Source organism: Kogia breviceps, chromosome 10 (genome assembly GCF_026419965.1).
Source record: "Kogia breviceps isolate mKogBre1 chromosome 10, mKogBre1 haplotype 1, whole genome shotgun sequence".
Classification (NCBI taxonomy): Eukaryota; Metazoa; Chordata; class Mammalia; order Artiodactyla; family Physeteridae; genus Kogia; species Kogia breviceps.
In genome coordinates this window covers 45,191,070-45,204,813 of record NC_081319.1, presented here as the reverse complement: position 1 = coordinate 45,204,813, position 13,744 = coordinate 45,191,070, and the positions used below count along the sequence as shown (strand labels likewise).

Below are 13,744 nucleotides of genomic sequence, written 5' to 3'. Positions count from 1 at the left end.
AGTGAAATAATTTATTACCCTCGCAAACCACTAAGTGACAAGGAAAGTAAGGTGACACAATCGAATGAATTAAAAGTTTAATTCTGAACCATTTTTATAACCGCATTTTCTCTTGAAGCATTGTATCACAGCAGGTTACAACAACTTTGGGATAAAAGGCAACTGGTAAACTGTCCAAAACAAGGTTCCAAATAACACCTCTTACTGATTTACCCTACCCATACATATCCCAAATAAAGTTTTTGATCAAAAACATGAAATAGATCCACCTGCTTATTTTAAGCATATTAAAAAGGAAACTAATTGGACCATTTCTATTTGTCTATTTTATACAAAAAGGCTACACAATGTTACACTTTATTCAGATTACAGTTAGAGTGATTATGAATTAGTGTTCTACACCATTACTCAATTCTTAAAAATTAGAAATTGCTGTAGCAGTATTCACTATAACTTAACACTACGAGAGACTTAAAAAACTAACAGTTACTGCAAAAAAAAAGAAAAAAAGAAAAAAAAAGCTACTTCAAAGCAAGCAAAGTCAGTACCATTACAGATATTTAAAAAAAAATTTTAACAAGCAAGGCTAGAGTTTGATAAATTCCATCTTGTGATCCATTCTTGTGCATTCTTCACTTCTTGAGTCACTCCCAAAATCCATTTGTATTGTTACTCCTCGACCAAAAAGGACCAGAACAAAAAGTTTACTTCAACTGTTCCCATAGGAAACTCAGCTTGGTTAGTGTGTCAGGCACTTTCTGAGATACCAGCCCACCCCTCGAGCCCTCTCAGCAACTCTACAGGCCAATCACAATGCAAGTTCAGACAATACAGCTGTATAAAGAGAGAAAGGCTGCTATTAATGTTTAGAACAGCAAATGTTACTCATTTGAGTATTAAGTTGCAAAAGCTGTGGCAAAAAACATTAAAGTTAATAACTTCCACACATGACCACGTAACAAACCAGAAATCTGAGAACATTCACATGTTCCAAGACATCTCCTTTCAATGTATCTTTTTTTTGTGGCAGATTTACAAATAGGCCTAAACCACTCCCACCCTACCAACCAAGTCTTTCTGAAGTTCTGTAGGCAGAGTAAAAGTATTTTACCCAAACTGGCTTTTTTAACTTCTTACCTAAAGGATGATTTACAGGTCAGTATCAAACCAGGCCAACTGATTGCTGTCACCTGGAGGCAGCCCATCCATGAGGTCCTGGGCATGCCCCAGATCTGGCAGCCCATCAACTGGATAGTCAGCACCAGGGTGGTGGCCGCCCATCTCATGCTCCATCATGGGGTCCATACCCAAGGCATCCTGGCCGTATCCACCAGAGTGAAAAGAACGATAGCTGGGATCTAGGAGAGTCAGGGGTAGCAACGAAATGGGTAAGGGAGAGAGAGGACATAAAAGTGAACACTAAGGTTAGGGTCATCCAAGGGCAGCAAGCTTGGCAGAAAGCGCTGCTTTCTAACCTCTTCCAACTTCTAGCTTTCTTCAGCTAAGTGCCAGTGCCAGGCCACCCATGAGGCTACACAAAGTCTGTTTCCACCAAAGGCAGACCAGCAGGTTCTAGTCCTGGACATCTGGCATTTACCCAGGCAGGGACAGGTTCCTGAGGGGGCAGCAGCATCAAGCAGTCTACTGTGTGTGACACCTAGGCATCAAGGAGTCATGGCAGGAGGTGAAGGCAATAACAAGGAGGTCTGGCAATTGTAATCTATTTGTTAGAAAGTCCAGGCGACAGCCACAAAAGTACAAAGAAAATGTGCCAGTTTCCAATGAAACCTTTATATGTTTTATATTGAGTTAACATTTATATGTACCTGTCAAGGTAAGAAGCTTATAAGCTTTAGTGGTTTATTAACTAGGAAAAAGCAGGTAAGATGATAAATTTAAGATAAGTTGACAGCTGTTAGTGGTCTACCCCTAATTATGCTCCATTGGCCACTACCCAGATTTGAATTGTATTTTTAGAGTTTTCTGAAAAGCTAACTATGTAAATACCCATCCCAGATCTGAGCTTGGGGACAGAAGTTTCCGTACTCTCACTTCCTGGGTGGGTTGTAGACACAGGTATTATGGGTTCTCTGAACAAAAAAAAACTGAATAAAAAGCCAGGCGACTTGTAACATCCTGCGCTGTACTGCAGAGGCCCAGCAGTAGTGACACACATTTATTGGTGTGATCCTACTGCTTTGCTCAGTGTGTGGCTCAGAATTCCCTGTGCTCCAATAAAGATACTATTGCTGACTCTAGAATTTAAGAACTGCCTTTAATTGCTACCACTACTTTCCTGCCAACACTGGTTTCCCAGATGAGCAAACCAGCTCTTTTGATAAAGCTTTGGACCTTTAGCTTGATCTGGAGATAATCAAGAAATGTGAGACACATACCATCCTGGCGATATCCAAGGGGTTCTCCCTGGGCACCGATATCAAGTCCAAGATCAGCAGTCTAGATAAACAGGTACAAGGCAAAGAAGCAAAATGAAAATTCTCAACTCAAAGCATACTGTCTAATATTTTGGAAACATAACTTATTTTCAGATTACGAAAAGAATAAAGAACTCAAACATTATAGAAATACTTAGAAAATGCAGAATTACTTTGAAATACAGATGTATACAATACAGAAATACCTCAAACTCTACCCTTCAAAGATACCTAGAGATACCTAGAGAAACATGTTTTCCCACTGCACACAGTATTAAAAGTACTAATTTATTCTTTCCACAAGTATATATTATTAAGTACTTACTACGTGCCAGGAACTGTTCCTGGTGCTAGAAATATAACAGGACACAAAATAGGCAAAGTGTCTACCCCCAAAAGGAGTTGCTGACAGGGCATGTTATATGAAAAGACTTTTAGAGCCTGCGCAGCTAGAAGAACAAAGAAAGTTGCCATTAACTGTGAGAGGAGAGGTCTGGAGAAAGGGAGTGGGTGAGGAAGTTCAGAGCTCAAGTTGGAACATGTTAAGACTGCCTATTAAACAGCCAGCCAACAAACATACGACTCACTGTTTGGCAGTTTGCTTTATTTTTTTCCCACCTAACAATATATAGGATCTCTCTCCATTCATTCAACAAATATAATTCAATTTATGACTATGTACCATAACTGAAAAAACTTTCAGGGTGGTTCTACTGTTTCAATGAACAACTGTGCTGAGGACAAATACTGAACAAATTAATAGAAATGCAAGTAGAAAAGTAGGTGAAAAATTGAGCATTTTTTAAGAAGTACTGATAATCTGACCTCCAACTAACAGTGGTTAATAGACTGCCTCTTTCCTAACAACCTTTTGAAAAATGTTCTTTAATCTGCTAACTTTTTCATCTGTCTCCCTTGGAAATTCTAACTTGTCTGTTCTGAACAGGCTGTTTAAAGCTGTAGTTTTTCCTCACAGCAGTTGCTAAAAGAGTGTAAAGAATGAATATTCAAGCCAAGGACACAGTCAGTGCAAATGAATGTGTACTGAGTGGTTTGACAGGAAACCACAAACCGCCTTATACCTCCTCTAGCAAACAGCCAAATAAACGTGCTCACGCTGCCTACCTCATTCCAAGCCATTGGCTCCGTTCTGAAGAGAGAACTGGTCAGCTCAACCGAAAGCCGTTTCTTGTAATCCTGTGGCTTGTCCTCAGACATTCGGAACAAAACAGCAGCTGCATATGTTGCTGGGAGAAGGATGGAATAAAGGTCCTTGAGGAAAAGCTGAGGCGTCACTGTACACAAGCTAAAGGCTCTGGTTCCTTTCCTACTTACCCACACCTTCATTCCTAGAATGAAGTAATTCTGTCAGAGGAGCTGTGGCTCCCTCAGCTTCAATAGCTTCTGCAGCCTCCTTGTCCTGAGCAAGTTCACAGAGGACCCCTGCAGCTACTCTTTGGATATTTTCAATGGGAGAATAAAGCAGCTAAGGAGAAAACATACACCCAAAACCTAATTAAATCTAAAGTTAAAACATGGCCAGCAGCCCACCGCACTGTAAACATTCCCAATTCAGAGTGTAAGTGGTATTTGTACTGCTTGTATTAAATCATAAACTCTAAATTTATGTTCTTGAGTGATGCTCAGGAGCAATGGTTTTCTAGAGCATTTTTAGCTAGGAACCTTTTCTTCAGAGTTTTATTCAAGCTAAAACTTGGAAGACCCAGAGGTGGCTGGAGGCCTGTGCTCTGGCAGCCCAGACCAGCTTTCGTCCCCTCAAAACTGAGCAACCCTAAAAGTGGAGTAGAAAGTCTCCTTCCTTTTTTGAGGCTCTAGTCCCAATGTTTCTCCTTCTACTGCCCAAGAAAAACGAAGAGAATTTTCATAAATGTATTCAACTAAAAGGACATGACACACTGAGATTCTATTTTTTATACTTTGAACAGGAAGCATAGGCAGTACTGCCATTTTAGAAATGGTGATAGTAGATGAAAAATTCAATGCTGGTGCCCCTGTTTTGGTCTCTAATTTCCTGATATTTTACTTATCTTTAAAATTCTGAAATTTTACTGACACACAGAATCTAGAACACCTCACTTAAAAGCAACATACCTGCACAAACAATGGAATGGTATTTAGGCCTCTGATAACAATTCGGTTGTGAACATCCCGAGCTAGGATGTGAAGGGCTCCAGTACAACCTTCAACTATTTCTTCCATGCGGACCCCCTCCTACCAAAAGAAATATGGTTAATAAATAGGGCATTGTCCTATCTAAAGTTTATATACTTGAAAGGCTTTCTGTTCTGAGTAGCAATTACTAGATTAGTTATTCACATTATAAACCCAAAGTTCCCCAGAATTTGCAACTAATTAGTTCAGGAATGAAGGTGGACTCCATTCAGTTGAATGTCACTTTCTGAAAGTGGCCTCTTGTCGGCACTAATTCCAAGCAGCACCCCTCCCCCATCACGGTACTGTGCACAGCAAAGCACAGCTTCAATATACCTCTGAATCCCAAAGATAACTTTCTTACAGTCAGGGCACCAATCACCCTGGGTAAAGGGATATATAAAGAAAAGATACACGAAGATGGGAAAGTAACGTGCAGACTATGTCAGTGTTTTCTTTCAGATGCTCCCTCTATCTTTGTACATCTATGTGTATTTGGTGAAAACTTAGCAAAGTTTTATCACCAACTGCTAAAATTCTACTGAGCTGCCGGTAGAAAATCCACTCACCTCCTCCAAGACTATTCAACTGATAGCCTATATGGGAGAAGGAAGTTAGCTTTTACAAAATATAACTACAATCTGCTCTCCCTCTATCTGAGTTTTTAAAAAGGTCATAATTCTGCTACTTGCAGCAGCTTTTATATTCAACTTCATTTTTATAAGGACACAAAAGCTCCTTTCTTCCTAGAGAGGAGATTTTAAAAGGTACCCTTTGCATTCTATTAAGCCACCTCATGGAGACAGGCCAACACCAAAAGTAATGAATAGAGAAAGGAAAAGCCTCCTAATGAGTGCATCCATATCACAACTAGCAATCAGAGTCTCAAGATCTGTTCTGGTAAAGTCTTGTTCTCTAAAGTAACCTGATTAAATAAGAGAGAATCTTTGAAGGTCTGAGTCTTAAAACACATTCTGAGGAATCAGAAGTGTCTTTAGATACTTGTAATGAAGCTAGTTTTAAGACTGCAAACTTGACATCAAAGTTTCAGGCTAAGATTATAGGTAAAGATCCCAGAAATGCTACTACTTAGTCTCGTAATTTGTTGGCATTCGTAAGTCCAGGGAAATAGTTTAAACCACTCTTGGAAGAGCTAGTAAAAGGTACCTTAAACATTTATAGGTAGAACTGCAGTGGGGGATAAGAGACTCTGAAATCAGAAAGACTTGGATTCAAATTATGGCTCTATACTTCCTAAGGATGTGAACCTTTTGTATGGATTAAATGAGACCCCCAAAACAGTAAATCACACTCCACAGCCCCTTTGTACGATTGAGGAGGCAACGATGTGAAGGACAGTCAAAGGACATACCACTAGGGGCCACATTCCTCCTTATCTTCTATGCAGCCACAGAGACATGTCAGTTTTTTTAGTCAATAGCAAGCAGCCCTTCAGGCAGGCAGGAGGATGGAGGGAGCCAATAACCTCAGTAGTTCAGGATCTTATGGATTTTTGCATTCCTTTTAAATAGCCAGGTGTCACTATTAAGATTTACCTACCACAAACTGCTGCTGTGTTCCACCCATTGATGTACGGCGCTGGGTATCCTGATGTGCACGAACCAGCAACTGAACTAGTCGTGGAATGGCACCCTGCTCACGCAAAGGTGCATGATTTGCGGGACAAAGGGCAAGATTTCGAATCAGTCCAACGGTAGCCTGCAGAAAAGAAGGAAGAGTAAAGAACTGGCAAACAACTCAACAAAACCATTTTTTTAGCCTAAAATTCCTAACACACTACATCTATCACAATCACTTGAAAGTAAAAACTGACTACAGAAACACTTCAAACCCTCACCTCCATCCCAGACATATTTCCTATTTACTGAAGAATACAACTCCTACTTATCAATCCCTGGTGCCTAGACAGCCATCTAATAATAATCAGAGGTAGTTCATTTTCAATTCTGCAACCTTCTACTTTCACTGACAATTTACCTTGATCAGAGGCCAATGGGATGGTGGATGTAGGAGTTTAACCACAACTGGCAGTCCATAGTGAAGGCGAACAGCATTCTGGGCCATCTCAGCTTCCTGGTGTCGGCTGGTCAGATGACGAAGAGCACAGATGGCAGGCTCAGTGATATCCTCCCTGTCACCAGCACGAAGGACAGTACGCACAAGAGCCTCTATACCACCCACTTGGCACACCATCATCTTGTTCTTGTAATTATTGCAAGTGAGATTAGAAAGAATTCCAGCTGCGCAGGTGACCACATTTATATCATCTGAGCCCAGAAGCTGAACAAGGGTCCCAAGAAGACCTTCCATCCCTTCCTATGGAGATGAAAACAGACGCTCAGGACATATTCAGCTTGACTCTTTTCACTAAGGCACCAGTTTACTCAGAATTTACCTGTTTAGTTGCAGCATCTGAAAGATTCCTCAGAGTCCAAAGACAATTCTGAACAAGACGTTGACTTGGATCTGTCAGGTGAAGTCCTAAAGCTTGCATTCCACCTAAAAAGATTAAAAAATATCTAAGGCGATGGCTATTAGCTCACAAGTCGTATCAGTACAAAGTGTCTTCTCTGGTCTTAGAAGGTGTCCCTCTTTATTGCCAAAGCTTATCCCCTCCATCTAAGTCCTTTATTTCCTTTCATTTTCTACAATGCTGCTCGGTTTCCTTTTCTTTTCCAGTTCATCTCACCTAGTGACAACTTCTGTCAAATATCTATTGTTCCTTCCCTGTGTGGAAAAAGCCTTCATTCTCTCCACAGTCCTCCTGTAGGTAATATTCCTATTACTTATTTCCTTTCATCCAATTATTTCAAAAATATTTAATACCAGGCGCTGTTTTGAGTTGGAGCTATACCAGTGAGCAGAACAGTCTAAAATTCCTACCTTCACAGAGCTCATGGTCTACTTGGAGGCAGACAATAAACAAATACACAATTAGTAAACTAAAACTATACGGTGTGTCAAATGGTGTTAACTGCTACAAAAAACATAACACAAGACGAAGGCGGGGGCTACGTTTTTAAGTAGGGTAATTAGGTCACCTAAGTGTGAAGGTGACATCTGAGCAAAGACCTGAAGGAGTTATGTAAACTCATGGGGTGAGAACAATCCAAAAAGAAGGCACCAGAATGCTTAATGTCTGGGACTGTATAAAAGACACTGACTCAAAAGATGTGCTTCAAAGTTTCACAACCTTCCATCATTTAGGACCCTAATGATGGGCGTTTATACTGGCAGAGGAGTCTAAATGGAAGCTCAATTCCCCACACACTGGCTTAACTTCACCATCTCTCTCCTACTGGCATCACTTCTAAATGCAGTGGGATGTACATTCCCTTGTACCTTGTTTATCTTTTCAGGTCTGCTTTATTTCCTCAATTAGGTTAGGTCCACTTGCTATAATTCTCACCGCACCCTGTACTCTTCCCTTCACAGCATTTATCACAACTATAATTTAGCCTACCACCCCTACAGTAAGACAAGATCATCCCTATCTGGTTCGTTCCTCATAGTAGCTCCAGCTGCTATGAGGAACATCTGCTATGAGTAGCAACAGCTGCTATGAGTAGCATCAGCACAAGGCTGATGCTACTTCCCTGGTGGTCCAGTGGCTGAGACTCCATGCTCCCTATGCAGGGGGCCCAGGTTCGATCCCTGGTCAGGGAAGTAGATCCCACGTGCCACAACTAAGAGTTCACATGCCGCAACTAAAAGATCCCTGACACAGCAAAGATGATCCCACGTGCTGCAACTAAGACCTGGCACAGCCAAATAAATAAATAAATGGTTTTTTTAAAAAAGTAAAATTATATTTAGGAAAAAAAAGACTTGATTCCCCTCAGATCTCATTCCCTCCCTCCACTGTAATTATTAACTCTAAGAGAGTGGGTCTTAGTTCCAGATGCCTCTCAGAATAGCGTTAGAGACTTTAACACACATATTCTGATTCAGTATGCCCAGGGTAAAAGTCTGGTGCAGATGGCTTAGAGGCACCCCCACCTCTTCCCTGTAGTCCTTACCCACATAGGCTAAGAGGGCAACTCCCAAATCTCTATCCCAGCCCAGTCTTCCCTTGCATTCCAGTAGCATACACTGCCAGCTACCTACTGACCTTTAGTCACTTTGAATATGTCAACTCAAATAACATTCATCCTTTGCTATGTATTTTTAATACCTAATGATTTCATTCCTAGAAGCCTATAATACATCCCAGTGGCCTGGTCTGCTTGCCTTTGGTCATTCGAACTGTCATACGATGCTAGTATTAATATTCCCAACACCTCACTGTGATTCTGTGTTACTGCTGAACAGCCATCAATACCTTTTAATTATAAGATAAAGACCAGGGACTTCCCTGGTGGTGCAGTGGTTAAGAATCTGCCTGCCGATGCAGGGGACATGGGTTCAAGCACTGCTCCAGGAAGATCCCACATGCCGTAGAGCAACTAAGCCTGTGTGCCACAACTACTGAGCCTATGCTCTAGAACCCATGAGCTACAACTACTGAGCCCTTGCACCACAACTGCTGAAGCCCATGCGCCTAAAGCCCATGCTCTGCAACAAGAGAAGCCACCGCAATGAGTAGCCCCTGCTCGCCGCAACTAGAGAAAGCCCGCGCACAGCAACGAAGACCCAAAGCAGCCAAAAATAAATAATTAATTAATTTAAAAAAAAAAAAAGAAAGGTAAAGACCAAATGCTTTAGCATAAGTTATCTTCCGGAGCCCTTTAGCATTTGGATCCCACCTAGTATTGCAAATTGACCTAAGCATTCTACACCTGTGTTTCCAAAGCTGGAATAAAGCATGAATAAACATCCTCCAGGGACCTAGAAACTCCTACACAATATAGCCCTGCCTGGCTCCAGCTCATTACCCTCATCCTGAGCTATTCATCCCATTACTCACTAGGTTCTAGTTACATAGACTTTCTTTCTCTTCAGCACCTAGAACTCAACAATTTCTTTCCTACCTTCAGGACCATCAGGAAGGCACTTAATCCTTCTCATATAGATTACACCTTCTCATTCTGCAATTTCACTTAACATCCCCCTCTCAGGGAAGCCCCTTCCCTCCCCATTAATTCTGTATCACTATTTGCTTGCTGTTCATTTCTCTTGTAACATTCATTCCAATATGTGATCACTCCATCTTTCTGCATATTTTTGTCACCTTCACCACCTATAAGAATAAATACAGGGACCATACGTATTTTGTTATCCATTGTATACCATGTGCTTATTACAGTGCTTGAAACACAGGGGCTGAATATTTTCAGAATAAACAAATGAGCATCAGAATAACCTAGGGAACTTCTAAAAATCAAGATTCCTAGGCCTCCAGTCCCAGACATTTCCAGCTACCTACTGACTCTATTGTCACCTCAACACTCCAGGGATTCCGATTAAATAAGTCTAAAAATCTGTATTTTTTGCATGCATTCCAGGTATTTCTGGACTAGCTGTTACCAAGCCAAGTATTAGCCATCATTTTTTTTGTGTGTGTGTGCTAGGCGGGCCTCTCACTGTTGTGGCCTCTCCCATTGCGGAGCACAGGCTCCGGACAGCAGGCTCAGCGGCCATGGCTCACGGGCCCAGCCGCTCCGCGGCATGTGGGATCTTCCCGGACCGGGCCACGAGCCCGTGTCCCCTGCATGGGCAGGCGGATTCTCAACCACTGCGCCACCAGGGAAGCCCTAGCCATCATTTTTGATGGGTAATATGAACACTGCCTAAACTAGGCTTGAATAGCACCAAAGAAAGTGTCAAGCAGAACATACACTTTGTCTGAATGCAACTTTGGCTTCAAACTGAACGGGACCATCTACTTTCAGCCTGTTAAGGTCAGTTCTATCACCCTTTTCCTGAGAAAGGTAATCTAATTAGAACTACACGTGCTGCAAACATGAGAACCCAGAATAGACAAGTATACTTACCAGCTTCTACAATAGCCGGCTTATTACTAGAGCAGACAGACAGCACCTTCAGTACTCTGCTTGTGGTCCACAGTAGTTTCTCATAGGTGTAGGTCCTCATTATATTCACTAAAGCTTGAGGTCCACCACTAGCCAAAATGATCAGCTAGAAAGATGTGTATATATTGTTAGTCATGGAATCTTGATCAAATGCCTGAGAAAAGCTACTATTACCAACCTATTTTATTATACAAGAATTTCAGCCAGCTTAATGACTTAAATATATTCCTGGTTGTCAATAGCTAGACCCCCATACTGGGGCCCTATTTAACCCCTCCTTCTACAACATTTCACTCAAATTCATGCACCCCAGTCCTCCCAAAAATATATAAACTCTGGCCCAATTTTCTTCTTCCCACACTGATCATAGTAAAAGGAAAAACAAAAACAACCAAAAACACCGTGTTGGTATGAAACAGTAATGCCCAGATACACAAGTTACGTCAAAGCCAACGTGTTGAGTGAAAATGTGAACCAGAATGGGCACTTAAGAACTCTTCATGATCTGGCTCTTTGCTTTTCCTAATCATATCCACCTCAAAGAGACAGCACAAGATAGTCATTCTTGCCCTTTACTCCCCCGCACACCCCCCACCTCCTGACTCTACCCCAATCTTCTGAAAACACATCTCATCACTTCAGGCCTCTGCTAAAAACTGTTTCCCATTATTCTTTTAACATGTTCCACTAAGCCCTGCAGGATCTGCCCTATCTCACCTCACACACTTCCTCTTCCTTACTCTTTGCATTTCTTGAATTTCCAAATCTTGCCCTGCTCCTCTCTCAGCAGAACGGTCAAAGATGCCATTTCCTCTCCCTAACCTTCATTCACCTTTAATCAATCCCTTCTTATCCTTAAGAGCTAAACTCAACTATCACTTTTCTCCAAGAAATCTGCTTGAACGCTCAAAAGAGGATCTGGTTCATTTACATGCTCTCATAGCCCCTTTACTTCCTCCTAACACACGAATTAAATAGTAATTAGGGTATTATTTCAGTGTCTCTCTTCCACCCTAGAATGCAAGCTTTAAGAGAAGCTTGCATGCTATATCCCTATCACCTAGCATAGTGCATTACATACTGACAACTCAAATATTTAAATAAATAGAGATGTCCAACTTTTCTAGGATACAAACAAAGGGTGAGGCATACAATGAATTTGCCAAAATCCATAGACGGGCATGACACTGGGGGTCTCCCATGCTCCATGACAACCATGTTTAGTACAATTCTTTTACCTTGCTTTCTTGATTGCCATAAGCTAAAATCTGAAGGCAGTCTGTTGTAATAGCCAAGAATTTAACATTTGTTTTGTTGAGCAAGGCAACCATTTTCTGCAGCCCGCCAGCTAAACGCACTGCCATTTTAGCTCCTTCCTGATGCAATAAAAGGTTGTGGAGAGTTGTAATGGCATAAAACAATACAGAATCCACTGGTGAACTGGGAAGAAGAAAAAAGTCTCATCAGAAATGTTGTGATTGCACTCTTCTCCTTCTGAGCTTGGAGCATTCTGACCATGTTTTCTTACCCAAGCATCTTCACCAGGGCAGGAATGCCCCCAGACTTAAAGATGGCCAGCAAGCCCTCACGATGATGGGAAAGATTGTGCAAGGTCCCAGCAGTACAGCGAGCCGTTTCCACATCATTTGTATTCTGCATGGTGCGTACAATAGCAGACACCATCTGAGGAGAACGCATGATGGCGTGTCTGGAAGCTTCCTTTTTAGAAAGCTGATGGACCATAACTGCAGCCTTATTAACCACCACCTATAATGTACAGGAATTAAGAGACGTCATTTTCCAGTTTTCAAATACTGATACTGGGTAGGTATTATAAGACTACTTCCTTGGGAGTTTCCTTCAAAGCAGATTAAAAAGCTAGCCATGTCACTACTTACCTGGTCTTCATCATTTAGCAGTTTTGTCAATTCAGGGATTGCACGTGTGGCAAGTTCTGCATCATCTTGATAGTTAATCAAATTTACAACTGCATGTTTCAGCATCTGTGATGGTTCAGCCAGACGCTGGACATTAGTGGGATGAGCGGCATCAAACTGTGTAGATGGGATCTGCATGCCCTCATCTAACGTCTCAGGGAACATAGCAGCTCGTACCCTCTGAGCTCGAGTCATTGCATACTGTCCATCGATATCTGAAAAAGGTAAATTCAACACTCGCTATCCATGGCTCAGCATTCACCGAGTATTTCCTGTCCTAAACAGTCAAGGTGATATTGCAATCACTCCCTTCTCTTTATCACACCATTTTATTTAAGCTATTATACACTAACTTTTATTAGAATAACTATTTAATTCTCAAAACTGCATTCTGACTTTCAGTAAGGCAATAATACTCTTACCAGCTACTTGTTCTTGAGTGAAGGACTGAGAAAATCCCTGCTCCCACTCATACAGGACTTGGGTGGTATCCACATCCTCTTCCTCAGGATTGCCTTTACCACTCAGAGAAGGAGCTGTGGTAGTGGCACCAGAATGGATTCCAGAGTCCAGGTAGGATTGTTGCTGCCAGTGACTAACAGCTGCTTTTCTGTCTGGCTCCATGGCCATGTCCAGCTCCATCAAGTCAGCTATAAAAATCAAACAGCACTAGTATTACTACCAGGGAAATGTTACCTTAATTTGAAAATAAAAATCTATGATATGACTCACTGAAATCTTTTTAGAAATAAAGTCAAGTCTGAAAGACAGCCAAGGATAACAGAATGATGGCCAGGATCAGCTCAGTGATGAAAAATCTGTACTCTTAGGAGACCACCTAACAGTTACTCACTGAATCAGTGAAGAATGGTACTGCATCCAGGCTCCAGAAGCAGTCATCCAGACTAGATTCCTGCTGGTGGCTTGTTTGCTATTTCACCAAGCCATTAGGAGGAGTGAGCAGAAAATGGAGCAAAAGGTAGCCTGACAAGTAAGCAGGGAGAGAGGAAAGCAGGGGAATCTGAGCCAGACTGGGTTAATGGCAATGAAGCAGAGCCCCAATTCAGTAACTAAAGACTTATGATACAAACCTTGGGTAGCCATTGTCCACGCAAGATTTTCAAAACCGTAGTATGGTGTACTTCAGAGACCCTAAAAGAGTTAATCAAAGTCATTAGGATTTAAAATTGTTTGGTTTTAATACGCA

General features: G+C 41.6%; 1 protein-coding gene across 7 annotated transcripts in view; it reads right to left on the bottom strand.

Moving 5' to 3' along the window:
- CTNNB1 (catenin beta 1) overlaps positions 1–13,744 on the bottom strand; it is a 43,273-nt gene that overhangs the window by 1,876 nt on the left and 27,653 nt on the right. For 2 of the 7 annotated variants that reach the window (XM_059075859.2, XM_059075860.2), the window contains exons 2-15: positions 13,629–13,689; positions 12,960–13,187; positions 12,499–12,752; positions 12,129–12,367; positions 11,839–12,040; positions 10,562–10,706; positions 7,024–7,127; positions 6,606–6,944; positions 6,168–6,326; positions 4,548–4,667; positions 3,771–3,921; positions 3,561–3,682; positions 2,397–2,457; positions 1,138–1,358 (exon numbers count right to left, since the gene is read on the bottom strand). In XM_059075859.2, coding sequence (XP_058931842.1) covers positions 1,150–1,358; positions 2,397–2,457; positions 3,561–3,682; positions 3,771–3,921; positions 4,548–4,667; positions 6,168–6,326; positions 6,606–6,944; positions 7,024–7,127; positions 10,562–10,706; positions 11,839–12,040; positions 12,129–12,367; positions 12,499–12,752; positions 12,960–13,187; positions 13,629–13,641 — 2,346 coding nt within the window. In that variant the 5' untranslated portion in view covers positions 13,642–13,689 and the 3' untranslated portion in view covers positions 1,138–1,149. Of the gene's footprint in view, positions 1–62; positions 1,359–2,396; positions 2,458–3,560; positions 3,683–3,770; positions 3,922–4,547; positions 4,668–6,167; positions 6,327–6,605; positions 6,945–7,023; positions 7,128–10,561; positions 10,707–11,838; positions 12,041–12,128; positions 12,368–12,498; positions 12,753–12,959; positions 13,188–13,390; positions 13,522–13,628; positions 13,690–13,744 lie in introns of those variants that run through there. The other 5 variants (XM_067044574.1, XM_067044575.1, XM_059075856.2 and 2 more) reach the window with 5 other exon arrangements.